This window comes from Mustela putorius, unplaced genomic scaffold (assembly GCF_011764305.1).
Source record: "Mustela putorius furo isolate JIRA1106 unplaced genomic scaffold, ASM1176430v1.1 tig00000743_pilon_pilon_pilon, whole genome shotgun sequence".
NCBI classification, from domain to species: domain Eukaryota; kingdom Metazoa; phylum Chordata; class Mammalia; order Carnivora; family Mustelidae; genus Mustela; species Mustela putorius.
Genome location: NW_025421464.1, coordinates 4001136 through 4024170, shown reverse-complemented (window position 1 = coordinate 4024170; position 23035 = coordinate 4001136). Strand labels below are relative to the sequence as shown.

The following is a 23035-nucleotide window of genomic DNA, read 5'->3' as shown; positions in this document are numbered from 1 at the left end:
CTAACTAGCTCAATCATCTGTTATATTCATTACATCCTTGCATAAAATAAGTCAGCAGGATTATTCAGCAACATATGCCTGAATTTTATTGAGTGAAAACATGTAACATAGGAATGGACTGTGTCTCAGAGCGCCTGATTTGCTCAGTTGGTAAAGCTTTCAACTCTTGATCTCAGCTAAGGTCTTAACACTCAGGGTCATGAGTTCAAGCCCTGTGATGGGCTCCACACTGGGCGTGGAACCAACTTAAAAAAAAAAAAAAAAAGGATTATATCTCTTAAATGAGATTTAGGAAGTATGTTTTAGCTAGTCAAGGAGGAACAAGAATATCTATGTTTTAAATCATGATACTAATAAAAACAAACATATTTCAAGTTTATTATATCTCCATTTTATATATACATACACAAATAAAACCACAGCCAACTAAAATTAATAAATTTTCAAAGTATTTGAAAAGAAAATCTGCCGAAATATTAACCATATTGTCTCTGAAATGGGATTACATTTTTCATTAATTTCTGCTCTGTATTTTTTAGTTTTCCATAATTGAGTATGTAATCTTTTAATAAGTACCTATTTATTAAATTTATGAAAAATACTGGGTCAAAAATGAAAATGAATGGCTACATCAAGGTTATTTGGAATGCTTTAAATAAATAGTTCAAGGTTCTTCTCCTTAATATTATAATCAAGTAAGCATAAAAACAAATAGTGAACATAGTCATTCTATATCTTTTACACATGAATTTCATACAGAAAAACAAATAGCCTAGCACAATTTCTGTTACTTTTACATACATACGTTTCATGTTGTTTGACTTTAAGGTTTCAAAGATATCTAATGCAGCAGTTCCCAACAAAACATCAGATTTCAGTGTCTGGTGACTCCATACACGAAAATGTAATTTACTCACAGGGGTGACGATACTAAAAGCAAAGACGGGTAAAAAAAGATGTATTGTTTTCATTAAAATAATCACAATAGATCCTAAATAAATTGCAATTAAATTTTAATGTCTATAATATTTTAACTGTAGACCTTAAGAGTTTACTGTACAACCAATATTGCCCATTTTCTATAACCTAATGGAAAACACCTGAATACTACATGCTCATATCATCATTTTCACCTGTAGTTGAACTACAGGGGCAACTTCATGCATCATCAATAAAAGTAAAACTGCCTATCATGCTACAAACTGTTAGAAATCTAGTTTTATTTCAATAGTATAAAAAAGTTAATTTATAAATTAAATCCCTATTTTAGGTCAGGTAGTGATAAGCCTGAGGTTATATCATTTAATCCTCACAGCAACCCCAAGAGATGGGGAATTACCACCCCACCTTCAGATATAGAAACTGCTATTCAGAGAAGTTAAGCAAATTACCCAACATTGCACAGCTAGCTAGCTAGTCAATGGCAGGCTATAATTTGAACAAAGTCTGGCATTAAAATTTGTATTGAAAACTTCCTCAGTCTTGAGAAAAACAAGAAACAAACAAGTTCTTCAGTCAGCTACATGATCTGAGGATTATGTTAGATACCCTAAATTTCACACTGTTAGAAGCAAAGTGTCTGTAATAACTGTCAAATATAGACTCACTTGCACCTTGCCAAATGCTTATATAGAATACTATCTGGGAGGGGAGAAGGAGGCACCTGGGTGGCTCAGTGGGTCGAGCCTCTGCCTTTGGCTCAGGTCATGATCTCAGGGCCCTGGGATAGAGCCCAGCACAGGGCTCTCTGCTCAGGAGGGAGCCTGCTTCCCTCTCCCTCTCTGCCTACTTGTGATCTCTGTCAAATGGATAGATAAAATCTTAAAAGAAAAAATAAAAAAGGATACTATCTGGGGACACCTGGGTGACTCAGTCCTTCTAAAAGGTGATCAAATCTGGGGGGATAAATAAACACTTTCTCAGAAGTCTACCTATGCCTAATCTCCCCATCATATTTCCACCATTTTAACAAACTAAAAAATTCTCATCTTAACACTGCCTCTTCTTTTGTGGGATAGGGAAGGACAATGTAGTCTTCTCTTTGAAATTCTCAGATGGGGGTGCTTGGGTGGCTCAGTTAAGCAACTGCCTTCAGCTCAGGTCATGATCCCGGTTCCTGGGATGGAGCCCTGCAACAGGATCCCTACTTGGTGGGAGGCCTACTTTCCCTCTCCCACTCCCCCTGCTTGTATTCCTGCTGCTGCTGTCTCCCTGTCAGATAAATAAATAAAATCTTGAAAAAAAAATTAGAAATTAAAAATTAAAAAATAAAATAAAATTTTCAGATATTACATTCAGAAGAACATATCAAGAAAACATTCCTCCATTAGTCATCTGGGAAATCATAGTGGGGATAGAATAAAATAAATGAGTACTTTTACTTTAATTTGAGAGAGGATAAAGTATACTGTGAGAGGATAAAGTATACTGTGAGAGGATAAAGTATACTGTCAAAGATGGTCTGACCTGAATTATTTCAATTCTAGAAACAATGTCTACAATGGAAGCCACGTTAAAATTGCAGACCAATCTGTTGCAACTTAAAAATTCAAAACTTGAGCTATGTGTTTCCCCAAACATCTGGGCTCAACAAGAGCACTACCTTAAGGGGCTACAGGGAGAGTTTCTTTTTTTCTTAACTTTTAAACCACTAAAGAATTCACATCATCAGTTTAAGAGCCTCAAAGTGCACATCTAGTGAACACAGCCAGCAGCTGGGAAAAACTAGATGAGTATTCAGTGAATACTGAAATTATTCTGTTGAACATCTCTAGTTATTATGGGGGCTGTGAACTTTAATAGATTTTATTTGCTTTTTAAAAAAAAAAATTTACTCACATAATTTAAAATTTAGAGACAATCTCTAAAAGATCATTAATTAAAAACAAAGTCTAAGGGCGCCTGGGTGGCTCAGTGGATTAAGCCGCTGCCTTCGGCTCAGGTCATGATCTCAGGGTCCTGGGATCGAGTCCCGCATCGGGATCTCTGCTCAGCAGGGAGCCTGCTTCCCTCTCTCTTTCTCTACTGTGATCTCTCTCTGTCAAATAAAGAAAATCTTAAAAAAAAAAAAAAAAAGTCTAAGAAACTTTGTGGAAATTAATACAAATGAGAACCATCAGAATGACACTTCTTAAATTTCACTCATTTGCTCAAAATCATAAAATATATCAAGATATTATGCAGGGCACATACTGCATGGAGCACTGAGTGTGGTGCATAAACAATGAATTCTATTATGCTGAGAAGAAAAAAAAAAAAAAGATACCCTAGAAATCCAAAAGTTAAAGAACAAGTTAGGTATATCCAATTTGTTCTGTAATTTATTAGGAATAAATACTATACACATAAGTGTGTACTGTGTGAAGAACATATAGTTTCAAATATCTTATCTCACTGGTTAGAAATAAAACTTTTCTTTAGTCCTTGGTTTACTTCTCTAAGGGGAAAAAATGCAAGAATTCCAAATGTTAGGTAATAAAAAAACAATTTCTGTGTATTTGATGCAGTAACAACCAATTATATTTTGAACTACATTTTTAATATAGTTGGTACCCAAATTAAATATGCTATTATTCTTTTGAAGTCCATTTGTTGTTAAATCACATTTTCTTCCATTTTAGTAAAAACATTAAAATTAATCTGTAATTCTCTTCAGTGAGTATTCAATACCAACACATGGGGCTCTGTCAGTAAGTGTTAAAAACTGAGCTATGTGCTACTTCCGTGAATTCATTCTGCAGATAACAGCACCAAATTACAGACACAGGCACATGATGTATACTGCGATGCTGTGTAATAACACAACATTAGAAACCAAGTGATAACAGAGAACTAGTAAAATAAATGATAGTCCATTCTTATTATGGAATATTAAATAACTATATAATGTATGTTAGATCTCTATATATACAGCTAGAGAGATAACCATACTAAGTGAAGTATTAAAACAGTTATAGAATAAAGTTAGTAATTTTTTTAAAGGAAGAAAACCCTCATGTAGGTTCTGTGTGGGCACTGTAATTAAAAACACAAAATAAAACCATTTTTAAAAATTAAACTAAAAAATAAAGTGAGTGGGACACCGGGGTGGCTCAGTCGATTAAGCGTCTGCCTTCAGCTCAGGACATGATCCCAGGGTGCTGGGATCCAGCCCGGCCTCAGGCTCCCTCTTCAGCAGGGAGTCTGGTCTCCCTCTCCCTCTGCCCACCTCGACCACCCCCGCCTACCCCCTCACCCCCTCATGCGAGTTCTCTCTTTCTCACTCCCTCAAATAAATAAATAAATGAGAATTAAGTGAGCTACTCATAGCTCTAAATTAAGGAAAGAGCTATTAAGAATCTTTCTAGGCCCATGACCATGGGCTCTCCAGATACTGTTCAGCAGCAGTAATGATACCATCATCAACTAACCTACAGAAGATAAAGGAGAGATTGGAGAAAGAAATATCTAAAGAGAAACAAACAGGGACTAAAGAAAGTCGTCCTAGGAATAGGGGAGAAAAAAAAATGAAAGAGGAGGAGCAAAGAAAACAAGTGAGAAATTTTTAAAGCTTCGTTTCTCTTCACCTACTAAACTAAATATACTATCGAAAATACTTTCAAACCTACACTGTAAGGGGTTGCTTCCATTTGGGACTGTTCGTATTGTTGCATTTTTCTGTCTTCTTTGACTGTCCATCTACTGTGACTTCCACATAAGGACTTGGTCCAAACCAATTCTTTTTATTTTCTTTAAGTTTTGCTGAAATGACTAGGCAAAAGAAAAGGGAAAATATTTAAATATTCAAGATGTTAGTTCGTCCTTCAACTTAATTTCATAAAGATTACACAGAACATTATTACTTTTACTCAGAGAGGCAGTTTTGCTCTAAAATATTTACTAATTTCATTCAGTCATGACCTTTGTATTTCCTCCCAACCTACTAAATAAACATAGTCCTTCCCCCATATAATGCATCCAAATTACTATTAATATACCTCCAATGTCGGTATCAACAGTCTCAGAACTCTAATGTCAATTGGAAAGTACAGCAACAAACCTGGTTAACAAATATTTGAATGCTTACCATATACCAGATATTGCTCTAACTATAAATAGAGCAGTTTACAAAACAGAAAAGCCTCTGGCTCTCAGGGAGATAATATCCTAGTTAGAGGAAGTCCATATGCTGAAACACAGGCTCCTGTGGCAGAATATGACCTGTTAGTAAGGAAGGCCTCTGAGGAAGCATTTTGAGCAAACATCTAAATACAGGGAATAAGCTGTGAAAAGTGGGAAGAGCATTCTAGAGAGAAGCAAAAACAAAAACAAAAACAAAACCTTGGCACATCTGAGGAAAATATAGCAAAGAGGGAAGTATGGTAAATGAGGTGAGATCACATTTAACTTTGTAGGCCCAGATAAGGAATTTGGATTTTATTCTTTCTAAGCATGCTGGAAAGCCATCAGAGGAAGAGAGTTACAAACTAGGATTATTTTTAGCATCTCATATATCTCATATTAGCAAAAGCTTCCTATAAAATGCATCTTAATTAAGATACTGACTCCATCATCTTCACCCTTGAGTTAGTAACTTTTGCCAAAAAATAACCTTGTCCAAGCCCCTTGGAAGGTGTAACAAGTAGGTATGTATCCAGCAGAGTACCTCATGGTTCCCACAAATGAGAAATTGCTCCCCCATAAATGAGGTGATCACAGCCATGGAAATATTCCCTGCAAAGCACAGAGAATGCCAGTACCTATATCAAGGTAAAGCGACCCTTGGAGTTGTTAGAGTCATCTGTATAGCAGCTACCCAAGAAGCTCAATATATAGTTCAAAGTACAGTCTGGGCATCCTACAAGTCCAGTCCCAGGTAGCAGCCATGAATCTCTTGAGATCACAAGTACCACAGACTTCTGTCCTTTGGTACATACATGCCTTTTTTTGATAGCATGCAAGCCAGCTACAGGGTTAGTACTCCAACAATGTATTCACATTCTATAAATTAGAGCTCCATCAGTATTTTAGAATACTTGGTGTAATAAAGTTCAATGAGATTTGAAATCAATATGCAGTATCAAAAAAAGTATCTGTCAACAAAGAAAAAGAGCTATAAGAGATATTACTGAAGTAGGCAATAAGGAGCCAGTACGGAATTTTAAGTAAAAGAGTGCTATTCAACAAATTTACTAAGTGCCTACTACATATATGAGGTACTATCTGGGGCACTGAGAATACAGCGATGATCAGACTAAAACGCAAAGATCATTCCACTGCTGTGGGAAAAATGAAAGGGAAACAAAAGTAGGAGTTAAGAGACTACTAGAGCCTTCTAATCAAGAAATGACAGTGATTTGGTGGTGAACATGGATATGTACATGGAGGAGTAAGGGAGGAGTAAGTATTTTCTGAGAACCAATAGGATTAGATTACATAAGGAAGTTGGAGAAAAGCAGCAGCAAGGATAACTCTCAGGTTTCTAGCATGAATAAGGGAATGGAAGATAGTATCATTTAATAAGATGGAAAAGATCTGGGAAACAAGTTTGAGGGGAGTGGCTTAGGCAAGAAAAAAATCAAGAGTATTGTACTGAACATATAAAATTTGAGATATGTGTGAGACATCCAAGTATAAACACTTAGAAATCTTTTTCAGAACAGAAAATACTCAAGTGGGGACGAGACTGATCTCTGATTAATACGTACTATAAAGCTCTAGTACTTAATACAGAACAAAATTCAATCACAGGATTGCCTCAGAAAAAATATAAAACCCTTCTTTTTAATATATTTCTGGTCTGAGAAAAGGTGAAAGAGCCTAAACAATTATGCAAGACCCACCACTGTATTTCAGGGGCTCTTGCGTTCCTCTAAAACTGATTAACCAAAGCAATGCAGGCCTGACAGGAAGGAAATGATCCGCCCTCAGTGGTTTTTTAGGGCACCTGGGTGGCTCAGTCAGTTAAGCGCCTGCCTTCAGCTGAGGTCATGATTCCAAAGCCCTGAATAGAGCCCCACATCAGGCTCTCCGCTGGGCAAGGAGTCTACTTCTCCCTCTCCTCCTGCCTGTAACTCTCCCTGCTTGTGTGTACGCATGCTTGCTCTCTGTCAAATAAATAAATAAAATCTTGGGGGGTAAAAAGGATTCAAACTTTTGGAACTGTTTTGCCACATAATCCCATCCAACCCCAATAGAACCATTTTAGGAAACTTTAAATGGGAAAATAAGAGGGGTAAAGGAAACTAACACCACCTGTCAGTGTTTGCTATGTGTCTAGACTTAAAATATTGTTATTTCAATAATCAAGACTAGTCTGTGAGATAGATACTATCATCTTAATTTTTACACATAAAAAGACAAACTCAAAAGAACTTAAGAGTTTGCCCAAGGGTCACTTGTGAAGCCTGAACAAGAGAAATTAAGTGCTCAAATCCCACTTTATTTATTTATTTGAGACAGAGAGAGAGAGAGAGAGAGAAAGAGAGAAGCATACTCTCCACTGAGCAGGGAGCCTGATGTGGGGCTTGATGCCAGGACCCTGAGATCATGACCTGAGCTAAAGGCAAACAGTTAACTGACTAAGCCATCCAGGCACCCCCAAAACTCAGTTTAGAATGCATAAAACTTTGTTATAGTCCTAGTATCTGGAAATAGATAACTTACTATTTCCCGAAATTTAAATTCCTAGAGTAAATAAGAAGAATAAAAACAGTCAACTATATGACAGGGAACCAAAAAATTGTCAGTATCATCTGTTACACAGGCTAATGCAAAGATCTCTAATAATTTTTTATTTTTAACCTCACATCTTCTAGAATTATCTTCCTAAACAGATGTGGTCATGTAAATACTTTTCAAATACTTCCCTAATACCTGAAAAATGAAATTTAAACTCTGGGGTATTTTACATTGTTATGTACCTTTTCAGCCTCCTCCTATACCAAATCCCACCCAGCCCCCTGGCATTCTAACCACCCTTAGCTGTTTGCTGTCCCTCACAAGGACTATGTATTTTCATATGCTACTCTGGAAGTTCCACTCACAATGATCAAGACTTCTTCCTTTCCTACCTAATAAAATCCTACTTCTTGAGAAAGAGATGACCTGATTTAATGCTTCTTTAAACCTAAGAAGTTAAATTGCTACTGTCTCTACATTTCCTCTGCATTTTCATATTTATGTATGGTTCCTACAGCTCTTCATTCTGCCTTAGCTTTTATTAAGTTTACTGGTTTTTAGTTTAACTAACACTGTAATCCCTGTCATGACAAGGATGTAGACAGTCTTTATATAGCATCTAGTAATTTAAACATGAGAGACATTTGACGTATCTGTTGAACCTAATGATTAGTCATGGTAGAAAACAAGTTTCCCTGCTTTATTGTTACATACACACATACAGTATCTATTGTATATAGTTTCATGGCATATATTAATGTTCTTCTGGGGCACCTGGCTGGCTCAGTCAGAAGAGCATGCAACTCTTGATCTTAGGGTCATGAGTTCAAATAAAAAACTTCTTAAAAATTTTAAAATTTATATTAATGGTCTTTTGATCCTTTCTGAAAGTCAATGCTTTGACATGATTTGGTTCTTCATCCTAACTCTTCAGTACAAAAAACTTTGACAATTTATTATTTCTTTTAAAAGGCTTATTTATTTGGGGGGGAGGGGCGTGCGGCAGAAGGAGAGGGAGAGATTCCCAAGCAGACTCCCTGATGAGCATAGAGCCTGATACAGGGCTTGAGTTCACGACCTGAGCTGAAGTCAAGCATCAGACACTTACCCAAATGCACTACCCAGGCACCCTAACAGCTTAAATATAAAGAAATTAAAGTGAATCCTTAGCTTATCCCAACCTATTCTGGGAACTGGGGGGACTATAATGAACAAGGTAAAACAAGTAAGGGTGCTGAGACCCAGTAAATTAGCAGTATGAGCTGAATAAGAAATAAACCAGTTAAGCAAGGGCTAACTTTATGGTCAGAGTTATGACAAGCCACAAAAGACCTCTGTGGCAGAAGTATGTGTTGACTAGAAAGAATTTTATATAAACTCTGAACTTTAAATTCAAGGAAAAAGGGCATTCCTACTATCCAAGCAATCAGATTACAGTCTTCTAGTAAATGTGGTAAAGTACAGTATTATTTAATCCCAATTAATAGTAAAATCAAGATGCTTTCTCTTCTTCAAATGATCAGTTCTAAGTAAAGACTGAGGCAAAGAAAGTTCTAGGAAATAACAAAGTTACTTATTTTGTCCACATTATATAATGCTATCACACAACAAGCATCAAATAAAAAACACAGATGAGTTCAGAATACCTGAGGTTATGTGTACAACATAAACAGAAAATGGCTAAAGAGAGGGAAGGACATAAGAAAACAGACTTATGTACAAGTTAAGGGACTAGACCATGTCATTACAGGAAAAAAGAGTAGATGACCCAAAAAATCCAATTGTAAAAATCAGCAGAATCTAATGACAGGAATGTGAAGGATACAGGACAAAGAGGTAAAGAAATTTTAAATATGTGATCCACCAGTTAGCCTCCTCATAACAATGTTAACACTTATAAATTAAACTTTTACATAAGCATCAACCATCTTTCACGAACACTGCCATTCTTGCCATTCGTTCTTTTAAACTTAAAGAAAATTAGAATGAGGGTGCTTGGGTGGCTCAGTCAGTTAAGCATCTGCCTTCAGCTCAGGTCATGATCCTGGGGTCCTGGGATGGAGCACTGAATCGGGCTCCCTGCTTAGTGGGGAGTCTTCTTCTCCCTCTCCCTCTGACCTTCTCCCCTGCTCGTGCTCTCATTTGCTCATGCTCTCTCTCAAATAAATAAAAAATCTTAAAAAAAAAAAAAAGTAAAATTAGGATGATAAAGGTAATGTAAAATAATCAATGAACTTTATTTAAAATTTTAAGCTTAGGTTGCTGTTAAGATATTAAATTAGATGAGTAATACTAGAAGGAGAAGGAAATAAAGAATCAGGGGAAAGAGAATAATCTATACTTACACAGTGTTTTAGAGTTTTCCAACTCATATACACTGTCTCCCAACAACCATGTGACAAAGATGTTAATGTCCTCAGTTCACAGCTAAGAAAAGAGGCTCAGAGATATCAGTGACATGCACAAGGTTATAAAACTATTAAGTATCAGAACCAAGACTAAATTCCAGGGCCATTAACTCCCCTGAAGATGGGAGTCATTAATCTATATAGATTTCGTCACTAAAACTAGGGTTGTGTCATTAAGTGTCATTTCTCTGAAATAAATTTTCTACTTGCCCTCAATCAGGTGAGGATGACCAATTAGCAAATATATATTGCAAATAAATAATTAAAAGGAATTTATGTATGTATGTCTGCATGTATGATAGAGGAGGTTAAAAACAGGCCCCTTTTTGGCTCAGTTGGTAGAGCATATGACTCGATGTCAGGGTTATGAGTTCAAGCCCCATGCTGGGTGTGGAGACTACTTAAAAATTTTTAAAAAAAGAAAGAAATTTGAAAGAGGTAAGAAAATAGTAAGAGTAGAAGCCATCTGCAGGTTCAGTGCACTGCCTATCAAGATTCTAGTAGCATTTTTTTAAAAAGATATTATTTATTTATTTGACAGACAGGGATCACAAGTAGTCAGAGAGGCAGGCAGAGAGGAAGGAGGAAGCAGGCTCCCTGCTGAGCAGAGAGGCCGAATGCGGCACTCAAACCCAGAACCCTGAGATCATGACCTGAGCTGGAGGCAGAGGCCTCAACCCACTGAGCCACCCAGGTGCCCCTCTAGTAGCATTTTTGATGAACATAGAAAAAACACTCCTAAAATTTATATGGAACTACAAAAGACCCTGAATATCAAAAGAAATCCTGAGAAAGAACAAAGAAGGAGGCATCATACTTCCTAATTTCAAGCTATCCTATAAACCTACAGTAACTGGGGCGGCTGGGTAGCACAGTTGGTTAAGCAACTGATTCTTGGTTTCAGCTCAGGTCATGAACTCAGAGTTATAAGACTGAGCCCTGCATTGGGCTCTGCACTCAGCACAGAGTCTACTTAGGTTTCTCTCTCCCTCTGCCCTTCCGCCCCCATGTGCATGCTCTCTCTCTCTCTCAAATAAATAAAAAATGTATCTTAAAAAAAAAAAAAAAAGCAATAGTAATCAAAATCATATGGTACTGACATAAAAACTGACAAACAGACCCATGGAACAGAATTGAGAGCCCAGAAATAAACACAAACATATAAGGTCAACTGATATTTGACAAGAGCCAAGAATACTCAATGGAGAAAAATCAGTCTCTTCAATAAATGCTGCTGAAATACTTGGATTTAAAAAAAAGAAAAAGACACAGGCACATGGGTGACTCAATTGGTTAAGCATCAGACTCTTGATCTCAACTCAGGTTTTGATCTCAGGGTCATGAGTTCAAGAGCTGTGTTGGGCTCCATAGTAGTAGTGGAGCCCACTTAAAAAAAAAAGGAAGGGGATGCCTGGGTGGCTCAGTCAGTTAAGTGTCTGCCTTCAGCTCAGGTCACAATCCCAGGGTCCTGGGACCAAGTGCCACATCACGCTCCTTGCTCAGTGGGAAGCATGCTTCTCCCTCTGGCTGCTGCTCCCTTGATGACGTTCTCTGACAAATAAATAAATAAAATTTAAAAAAAAAAAAAAAGCCAAGAAACTAGAGCAGAACCACAGAATAGGATTTTAACTATGACACTCAACTCTTATCAGTCTTTCACAGCAACCTTCTAAAACACAAACACAATTGATTACTCTTTGTTAAAAGCCCTGATTACTCTCTAAATCTTCCAAATATGATTTTTTTGTATCCCTGACACACACCTTAAGGAGAGGACCCACTCCGCATTAAATTCTCATGGTTCCCCCACTCTGTAGCAGTGGCTGTTAGGGGCACTGGTGAAGTCTTGTGCATTTCCCTGCTTTGTGCCTCTTACCCATATTGTCTCCTAAAAAAAATCCCTACATTTAAAAAAAATAACCTCCTGCATTTAAATAGTAACAATGTTTTAAGCAGCGACTCCTTTCACTGCAACTTTGGTCAAATACTGATCTCTCTTTCCTGACCAAAGTTGTTCTCTTTTCTTGACATTACCATATATCATGGCATTTATTTTTTACACTTGAATATTTATGCCCTCCTTGATTCTAGAAAGATGTTGAGGCAGCTTACCAAAAACAAAACAAGACAATACTATAAATGATCCATTTACACAGAATAAAAATTGTAATGTCATTAAAGGGATCTGTGCAAAAAACTTAGTTCTAAGGTTTCTAGCATCAAAAGCAAAGAAGTAAACAATGAATTATGAAGCACAGTTGATTTATTCAACTTGGCACATTACTCTTTATAATCTTATGCCCTCCATTTGTCTCATATCTAATGATATATTTGCCAAATATGTAATTTTTATCATTCTTTGTTTTTATTAAACTGTTTTTGCCTTGTACTTGTGCATCCTCAGAAAATATAGACCCAAGATTAAAACCTTATAAATGCCAAGAATTTTGTCTTCCTGAGGTGCATTCAGGCTTTTATTAAATATTCTTCCTACTATGATAATGATGATGATAGCAAATATGATAAGCAGTATGCAAAGAAAAATTCAAAAGGAGCATACACTGAAACCTAAACAAGTAAAAATATCATCTCTGAGGACTAAGATGATAAATAAGACCCCTGATTATTATTTTACTGAGTTTGTAAAACTAAAAAACATGTGCATTACTCATGTAACCTGAAAAGGAAAAGACTTTTTTTTGTTTTGTTTTGTTTTGTTTTTAAAGATTTATTTATTTGACAGAGAGAGACACAGTGAGAGAGGGAGCACAAGCAGGGGGAGTGGGAGAGGAAGAAGCAGGCTTTCCGCTGAGCAGGGAGCCTGATACAGGGCTCGATCCCGGAGACCTTGGGATCATGACCCGAGCCAAAGGCAGATGCTTAATAGCTGAGCCACCCGGGCGCCCCGGTAAAGACGTTTTTTTTAAAGATCATTCCAATCAAAGGTTTCAACATTAATCTGCCCCAAAAAAGAAAAATAATAAGAAGCAGGCTCAATTTAAATCAGCTATTCAGGCTAGCTTCAGGATGGGGAGCACTGGAAAACAATCAGAATCTTGCTTAACAAAGAAATATTAATACCTTTCACTGAGAATCGGACATCGCTAAGGAAAGACACTATAGTGAAGGAATCCCCCCAAATAAATTCTAAGATGCTGTCACCTTACGAAAGTGTTTTTATATAATTCACTTTTAGGTTTTGAGAAAGATAATAAGGATATGGTTTGTGGCCCAATATTCACAATCCAGAGGTAGATCCCAGGATCAAGGCCTGAATCTGGTTCCCTGCTCAGCAGGGAGTCTGCTTCTCTCTCTGCCCCTCACCCTGCTCGTGCTCTTTCTCTCTCTCTCAAATAAATAAATAAAACCTTGGGGCACCTGGATAGCTCAACTGGTTAGGCAGCTACCTTCGGTTCAGGTCATGATCCCAGGGTCGTGGGACTGAGCCCCACGTCAGGCTCTCTGGTCAGTGGGAAACCTGCTTCTCCCTCTCCCTCTGCCAGCTGCTTCCCCTGCTTGTGCTCATGTGCTCAATCTCTCTCCCCCAAATAAAGAAATAAAATGTTTAAAAATAAATAAACAAACAAATAAATAAATAAATAAAATCTTAATTAAAAAAAAAAAAGACAGGTATAATAAAAGCTAAAATACTGGGGTATCTGGGTAGCTCAAGTCAGTTGAGCATCCAACTCTTGGTTTCAGCTTGGGTCATGAACTCAGCGCCTTGGGATTGAGCCCTTTGTTGGGTTCTGTGCTTGCATGGAGTCTGCTTGAAATTCTTTCCCTTCTGCTTGCCACACCCCCCTACCCACTCATATGCTCTCTAAAATAAATAAAAATTTTTAAAAAGCTGAAATACTATACAGAGAATAATTGTTCTATAAGAAATAAATGCCATTAAAAGGATAAAGGCCAAGGTTTCACTGTGTGATACAGACACATGCATGTCTGGAAAAACTGCAGTGACTCACCAAATAATTCATTTATAAATACCTACAAAGAGACCACATGGAGCCAGACTGTTAAAGCTCTTAGCCCAGGCTACAGAAATTCTCAACTATAGCCAAAATGAAGCACTAACGGGTTGTGAGCAGGAATGTAATCTAACAAATGGCATAGTAGAGCATTAGGAATACTAACATGAAAGCAATATACTTGGCTAGTATGGTTAGAGAAAGAGAGAGATATTAGTTAAGTAATAATAGTAACCAAAGGATTTAAACAGATATTTCTCCAAAAATATATATAAATGGCCAATAAGCTCATGAAAAGATGTTCAACATCATTAACCACCAGAGAAATGCATATCAAACCCACAATGACATACCATTTCATACCCACTAGGATGTCTATAATCAAAAAGACAGACAACAAGCAATGGCAAGCATGTGGAGAAAGTGAAACCCTCATAGAGGGCTAATGGAATATAAATGGTGTGGATGCTTTGAAAAATACTTTGGAGTTATTCCTCGCAAAGTGAAATACATATACTATATGACCCAGTGACTCCTCGTAGGTATATACTCAAGAGAACTGAAAAGACAAAATTTCACAAGAACTTGAACATAAATGTTCATAGCATTATTCACAATAGCTAAAGAGTAGAAACAACCCAAACATATACCAACTGATAAATGGATAAATAAAATATAGTATGTTCATACCTAATATTATTTGGCAATAAAAAGAAATGAAATACTAATGCATGCTACAATACAGATAAACACTGAAAACATGCTAAGAGGAAAAAGTCATAAACAAAAAGCCATACATTTTACTGCTTCATTTATATGAGAGATCCAGAACAGGCAAATCTACAGACAGGAAGTGATTAGTGGCTGCCTAGGGCTGAGAGTGGCTAGGAGACATGGGAAGTCCTCCAGTAATAGGTAGAGGTTTCTAAAATTGACTGTGGTGGCAGTTATAAAACACAATGAGCATACTAAGGAACACTGATCCTCTAAATGAGTGAACTGTGTGCTATGTGAGTTACCTCTCAAGGCCATTAATACAAAACAAAAAACAATAGCAATTGACCAGACTCCAATGTTTAATAGGAGAGAAAAAACAAAACCTTCAAAACACCCAAGAATATTCTGAAATAAAAACATAATTTTTATACTATTAAACATTCTTCATTCACCAAGCAAATATTAATTCAACACCTAAAAAAGCCACTGAAGATTTTCTTAAGATTATTTTTATCTTGGGGTAAAATGTATAGATGTAGATCTTTTTAAGACTTACCAGTGATCTGAAGTTGTGATTTCATGGTCAGGCTACCCATTGAACCAAGCTGTGATCCACTGCCAGACATACCACCAATAGGACGGCAAATCTGAACATGGAAAAGGAGACACTGTAAACATCAAAAAATCCCATATTAAAAATATGTATAGTGCTAACCAGGCTATTTCCATGTCTCACCAAAGACCACACAATAATGGTAGCCTTAACACTGCTAAATAAAATTTCCAATTCTAGTATTCATCCTGTCTAAACTATCAACAAAATGACATTGCTTTTCATTCTTTCTTCCATTGTTTACATTCTTTCCTTGAACTCCTAAGACTCGTTCTCTAGGTTTATGTCCTACCTCACTGATTGTTCTTAGGCTTCTTTGAAAATCCCTCCTGTTTTCTCCCCTCTCTTAATGTCGGGAGTGCCCTAGGGCTCAGTCCTGGTTCCCTCTTAACTTCTCTACACTCATTTCCTCAAGGATATAATCCAGTATTATGGCCTTAAATGTCATCCATATACCAGTGAGTCCCAACTTTATATTTCTATCCCAGATGTCATTCCTAAACTCCAAACAAGTTCACTTGGTTATCTAAAAAATGCCCCCCCAACCCCGCCAAATTTCACATCAAACACATCAAACGAAACTGCTGATAACAATTCCATCCTTTCATATACTCAGGCTAAAAACCTCTACCCTGCCTTTTTTATTTCCCTTCCTATCTGTCAGCAATTCAACAGTCTCTGCAGAACATATCCAGAATCCAACCTTTTCTCACCAACTCTACCATCAATCTGTTCATAGTGGCCTCTGACAGCCTGACTTTTCTTCCTGCATTATGCTTCCCTCCTAAATTACTTAATTACCAACTAGTCTTCCTGTTTCTACCTTGTGTCTAGATTCAGTGCCTATTCTGAACACAATCAGGATGAGTTTTAAAGTGTTTAAAACCTGGGATGCCTTGGTGGCTTTATCAGTTAAGCATCTGCCTTCGGCTCAGGTCATGATCCCACTGTTCTGGGATCAAGACCTAAGTCCAACTACTTGCTCAGCGGGAAACCTGCTTCTCCCTCTGCCCCTCCCCGCTACTCTTCTGATTCAAAGTGCTTGTAATACAAAAAATCCTCCAAGACATCATTGCAACATTCTATGTAGTTATTACCTTGTCCTCAATACCCAAAGGATGTATGTTAACAGTACTATGACATCAAGACAAGTGAATCAAGAGACAGCAAGTGAAGTCCAATATCTGGGTGCTAATCTTATTATGCATGATACACTACCATTCTAGTTGCTGATCTATATCAACAATCTACTGCTGAGAAAATATCCTTCTTAATGGTATGGCATACATTAATTATTCTAAGTTAAAATTACAAAGTTGAAAAGAAAATAAACTTAAGGTCTCAACAGAAATAAAATATATTTTAAAAACTCAAATCAACTTCATATAGAAAAGACTCATGGAAGTACAGACTACATTTTTAGGAACAGGGATTCTCCCCCAGATAATTACAGGGAATCACTGTAGTAATAACAGATGCTCTGTAAAAACATGCTAGTAATTTTAATAATTGATGAACATATACATATTACTTTTTTTATATCAAGTATTTTAAATTAAGAAAAATTAAAATAACCATCCATATAATAATAAAAAAGAAAACCTAAAGAAACCAACTAATATATATTGGCAACCAGTTAAATCACATATTCATACCATAGAACAGAATACTATGCAGCCACTGAAACAAGTAACCTATTAATGAATGAAACTAAATGATTACAAGAACATTTAAGTTACAAAATATATACAATATGGTGTTATTTTTGCAAACAGAAATTATATACTGCAGACAAAAATTATATATTCCTATAGGTACCCATAAATAAATGCAAAAAAGGTATACATCTGAAATTGGTCACAGTGGTTACTTTTGTGGAGGAGAAGAATATGCACAGAAGGTGTTCATGGGGATCTGTAGTTTTATATGTATTTTTGAGGTTTCTAAAAGAAAACATGTATCACAGATGATCTGCACAATTTAAAAACAGGCAAGAGAGAGAGTAGATATAAGAGAGAATCTATACGTCAAGTCCCATCTTTCTCCCTGAGCTCCGGACTCTTAGGTTTGACCATTATTTACAAATGCATACCTACCTGGTTAAAATGACTAAAATTTTACACTCACCCTGGCCTCAATAGCACCACCATCCATTCAGTTGCTCAAGCTAAACAAAATGTGGGCTTTATCTTTCCCTCAATAAATTCCAAAGATCCTGCCTACAAAACATACCCTACTATATAGCTACTTTTCTCCTTCCCTTCTTAAGCATCCAAGTCCAAGCTATAAACATCCATTCCTTCCTTGGCAACAAATTATGAGAAGTTATTAAACTGGTTTCCTTGCTTCTGCACTTGCTCCCAGCTCCTGCTCCCTCCCCGCCCCACCATTCTCCACAGAGCAACTAGAATATGCTTAAAAAAAAAAAAAAAAGGTTAGATTAGGGATGCCTGGGTGGCTCAGTTATTTAAGTGTCTGCCTTCCGCTAAAGTCATAATCCCACAGTACTGGGATTGAGCCCCATGTCAGGCTCTCTGCTCACTGGGGCATCTGCTTCTCCCTCTCCCCCTGCAGCTCCCTCTGCTTGTTCTCTCTCTCTCTCTCCCTCTCAAATAAATAAATCTTTAAAAAAAAAAAAAAAAGATCATATTCTACTCTGCTTAACCACTCAGTAACCTCCTATCTCAGTTAAAATAGAATCTAAACTCCTTCCCTGGCTTACAGATGCCTGACTCCATTCTACCCATGACTGAGTCTCTGATCTTATCTCGTTATCATTCTCCCCCTCACCCATTAAAAATCTAGCTTTCTTTCTATTTCTCAAACACGCTAGGTCTTTCCAGCCTTACAGAGTTTGTACCTAACTGTTCTGTCTGCTGGGCATGCTTTTTCCTCTGTCTTTAAATAGGTGCACCTGGGCGCCTGGGTGGCTCAGTGGGTTAAGGCGCTGCCTTCGGCTGAGGTCATGATCCCAGGGTCCTGGGATCGAGTCCCGCGCATCGGGCTCTCTGCTCAGCAGGGAGCCTGCTTCCCTCTCTCTCTCTCTGCCTGCCTCTCTGTCTACTTGTAATCTCTGTCTGTCAAATAAACAAATAAAATCTTAAAAAAATAAAATTAAATAAATAAATAAATAAATAAATAGGTGCACCTGAGTGGCTCAGTAGATTGAGCATTCTGCTCTTGATCTCCACTCAAGTCATGATCTCCCAGTCCTGGAATCAAACCCCACATCTCTCAGTGGGAAGTCTGCTTGAGGATTCTCCCTCTGCCCCTCCTCCAGCTCATGCACACACGCTCTCTCTTGATCTCTCTCTCAAATGAATAAATATATCGTTTTAAAAAAATAGCTAACATCTTATATTCAGTCTTCAAGTTAAGTATCACCTCCTCACATCTGTCTGGACTTATCCTAAAGGAAACATCCAATCACTTTATATGAATGGACTTTAAAGTCCACAAAAGCAGGCACCTTCTTTCTCTACCTTGTTATCAGTGCCTAGAATATTCTGGAAGTTTTGTTGTCTTCTTTTTTTTTTTAAGTCCACAATTTCACCTGTCACAATACCTCGCATCAAAAATACAAGAAATAATAAGTATTGGCAAGAATGTTCAGAAAAGGGACCACTGAGCACTGTTAGTAAGAATGTAAATTGGTATGCCACTGTGGAAAACAATATGGAGGTTCCTTAAAAAATTACAAATAGAAATACCACACGATCCAGTAATTCCACCACTGGGTATTTACCCAAGAAAACTTAAAACATTAATTCAAAAATATATAAGCACCCTTATCTTTAATGCAGCATTATTTACAACAAATAAAAAATGGAAGCAACCTAAATGCCCATCAGTAGATGAATGGATAAAGATGTGGTATGTATATACAACAGAGTATTAACCATATTTAAAAAAAAAATCTTGCCATTTATAAGAGCATTGATGGTCCTAGAGGATATTATGCTAAGTGAAATAAGTTAGACAGAGAAAGACAAATACCATATGATTTCACCTACACATGGAATATAAAACACAAAACAAATGAACAAACAAAAAAAGCAGAAGCAGACCTTAAATACAGAGAACAAACCATGGTTGTCAGAAGGGAGAGGGTAAGGAGACTAGGCAAAATGGGCAAAGAGAGTGGGAGATACAGACTTCCAGTTATGAAATGAGTAAGTCATGGGGATGAAAGGTACAGCATAGGGAATACATCAATGGTCTTATAATAGTGACGTAGGGTGAGAGATGGCAGCTACACTTGCGGTGTGCATAGCATAATAGAGCCATCAAATCACTATGTTGTATACCTGAAAATAATGTAACACTGTGTGTCAACTATACGTCAATTAAAAAAAAAACTGTTCAGGGGCGCCTGGGTGGCTGTTGGTTGAGCCTCTGCCTTCAGCTCAGGTCATGATCTCAGGGTCCTGGGATTGAGCCCTGCATCAGAATTCCTGCTCAGCAGGGAGCCTGCTTCCCCCTCTCTCTTTGCCTGCTACTCTGCCTACTTGTGATCTCTCTCTCTGTCAAATAAATAAATAAAATCTTAACAACAACAAAAAAAGTCCAGGGGCACCTGGCTGCACAGTCTGGAGTACGGGACTCTCGATCTTGGGGTTTTGAGTTTAAGCCCCACAGTGGGTATACAGATTACTTAAAATCTTTTTAAAAAAATTAATAAAACTTTAAAAATTAAAAATAAATAAGTCAGTCAGTCCAGGGATGCCTGGCTGGCTTAGTCCGTAGAGCTTGCTCAAGCAGTTGGTAGAGACTCTTGATCTCAGGTTGTAAATTTGAGCCCCTTAAAATTTGACATCTTAATGTCAGGTAGGTGGAATCATATAATTTGAGGCCTTTTCGGACTGCCTTCTACTACTCAGCAATATTACTAAAGGTTCCTCCATACCTTTCCATGGCTTGACAACCTTTTTTAATTGCTGAATAATATTCCATTGTGTGTTTGGTTTGTTTTTGTTTTTTTTTAAAGATTTTATTTATTTATTTCACAGACAGAGATCAAAAGTAGGCAGACAGGCAGGCAGAGAGAGGGAGAAACAGGCTCCCTGCCAAGCAGAGAGCCCAATGCGGGATTATGACCTGAGCCAAAGGAAGGCAGAGGCTTTAAGCCACTGAGCCACCCAGGTGCCCCTCCACAGTTTATCCATTCTCCTATTAAAGGATATCTTGCTTGCTTCTGGTTTGGGGCAATTATGAAAAAAACTGCTATAAAAATTCATGTACAGTTTATTTGTGGACTTAAGCTTTTAATTTAATTGAGTAAATAGGTATACAACTGCTGGATAATGGTAAGCCTATGTTTTAACCCTCTAAGAAACTGCCAAATCATCTTCCAAAGTAGTTGTACCATTCTGCATTCCTATTAGGATTGAAGGAAAACTCCTGGGGCTGTTGGGTGGCTCAGTCAGTTGTCTGCCTTCAACCCAGGTAATGATCTCAGTGTCCTAGAATCAAGCACCAGGTCAGGTTCCCTGCTTCCTGGAGAATCTGCTTCTGCCCCACCCCCACAACTCATGCTTGCTTATTCTGTATCTTCACCAGCTTTTGGTATTATTAGCTTTTCAAAATTTTGCCAATCTAACAGATATACAGTGATACTTCACTGATGGTTTAATTTGTAATTCCCATGATATTGAACATCTTTTCATATGCTTATTTGGCATCTATGTATATATTGTTTGGTAGGGTATCTCTTCAGAGCTTTTGCTCAATTTTTAACTTGTTTCTACATTATTACATTTTAAGAGTTCTTTATGTATTTTAGAAACAAGTTCTTTAAGAGACTTGTGTTTTGCAAGTATTTTCTCACAGCCTATGGCTTCTCCTTCTTAACAGCGTAAATGTTCCAAACTGTGGGTGTATGTGGGGGATGGGGGTGGTTTCCTCACACCAACGACCAATTTTCTGACACCAGCTGGGTGTCCTACAGCTTAATTCTTAATTCTTATTCACCCAGACATAGTGTCAGATCCCACAGGTTAAGTGATCAGTCCTACAAGTTCCCCCGACCCCACTTCAGATGCTTGTCTCAAGTCCAGGATGCCCTGTGCTGACTAACCAGCTATATACCAGAGGTTCTAATGACCACCTCCTTGGGTCTGATTAATTTGCTAGAGTGGCTCACAAATTCCTAGATTACCAGTTTATTATAAAAAGATATCACTAACAGCCAGATGAAAGAGATGCACAGGGCACGGTATGGAGAAAAGGTATGAAGTTTCAGATCCTCAGCCAGTGCACTACTCTCCCCAAATCTTCCTGTATTCACCAACCTAGAACCTCTCCGAAAACCATCCTTTTAGATTTTTATGGAGGCTGACCATTATCAATTGAACTCCGATCTCCAGCCCTCTCCTCCTTGGGGGTGGGAGGGAACTAAAAGTGTCAATCTCTAATCACATGGTTGGCTCCAATGACAACCAGCTTCCACCTTAAGACAACTTTTTTTTTTTAAGATTTTATTTATTTATTCATTTGACAGGCAGAGATCACAAGTAGGCTGAGAGGCAGGCAGAGAGAGAGGAGGAAGCAGGCTCCCTGCTGAGCAGAGAGACAATGGGGGGGGGGGGCTGATCCCAGGAACCTGGGATTAAGACCTGAGCTGAAGGCAGAGGATTTAACCCACTGAGCCACCCAGGCGCCCCCTTAAGACAACTTCTAAAAGCCACCTCATTAACCTAAGAAAAGACACCTTTATCACTCTGATCACTTAGGAAATTCCAAGAGTTTTAGGAGCTCTGTGTCAGGAACAGGACTGAAAAGCAGATACATATTTTTTATTTTAAGACCACAGTATCACATAGTGCATTTTTTTAAAAGAGATTTTATTTATTTATTTGACAGAGAGAGCAAGAGAGGGAACACAAGCAGGGGGAGTGGGAGAGGAAGGAGGCTTCTTACTGAGCAGAGAGCCTGATATGGGGCTCAATCCCAGGACCCTGGGATCATGACCTAAGCCAAAGGCAGATGCTTAACAACTGAACCAAGCAAGGCACCCCTCACTTAGTGCATTTTAATAAAGTCCAACTTATTAAGTTTCATCTTTCATGGATTATGCTATTGGTGTCACATCTAAAAACTCACTACCATCTCTTCAACAAATGGTGCTGGGACAACTGCACAACCATATGTTAAAAAAAAAAAAAAGAAAAAGCTGGACCCCTACAAAAGAACTGTGGTTGTATGTTTTGACCTGTCCAGAAGTTACATGAAGGACTGATAGGTTCAAGAATGTCTCTTGCCTTTGTTCTCTTGCATGGCAGCTTCCTTGGGGCTGAAATAGCCAGGTAGCGTTTGCCAAAAGCATTTAAAAGCAAAGGCAGTAACCTATGCCTCCAGGGGAAAGGGATAATAGGTGGGGCACGGAAGGAAGAGACTGGAGAACAAGATGTATTGGGGCAATGAGGGCTTTGAAACACTCTTGGGTATTATGTTAAAACTAGAAGTCCGTGCAAAGGCCAAGGGGTGGATGCGTGCTCCGCAGGGCTAGGAGAAGATCCTGGCCCTTAACTCTGATTGACCTTCAGGCTCCACGCAAGGAGGAAATAAAAGCTAAGACAGTTTTAAATTGCCTAACCACAGGAGTGTCCAAACACAGCCAATCTGCAAACATGGTAGTGTTTGGGGGGTTTTTTGATTGCAAGTTT

General features: G+C 37.8%; 1 protein-coding gene across 10 annotated transcripts in view; it reads right to left on the bottom strand.

Moving 5' to 3' along the window:
* The window catches only part of ITCH (itchy E3 ubiquitin protein ligase), a 130156-nt gene that overhangs the window by 71377 nt on the left and 35744 nt on the right, over nt 1-23035 (bottom strand). For 5 of the 10 annotated variants that reach the window (XM_045084102.1, XM_045084101.1, XM_013053383.2 and 2 more), the window contains 3 exons: nt 15315-15405; nt 4608-4749; nt 806-930 (listed from right to left, as the gene is read on the bottom strand). In XM_045084102.1, coding sequence (XP_044940037.1) covers nt 806-930; nt 4608-4749; nt 15315-15384 — 337 coding nt within the window. In that variant the 5' untranslated portion in view covers nt 15385-15405. Of the gene's footprint in view, nt 1-805; nt 931-4607; nt 4750-15314; nt 15427-23035 lie in introns of those variants that run through there. The other 5 variants (XM_013053384.2, XM_013053386.2, XM_013053387.2 and 2 more) reach the window with 1 other exon arrangement.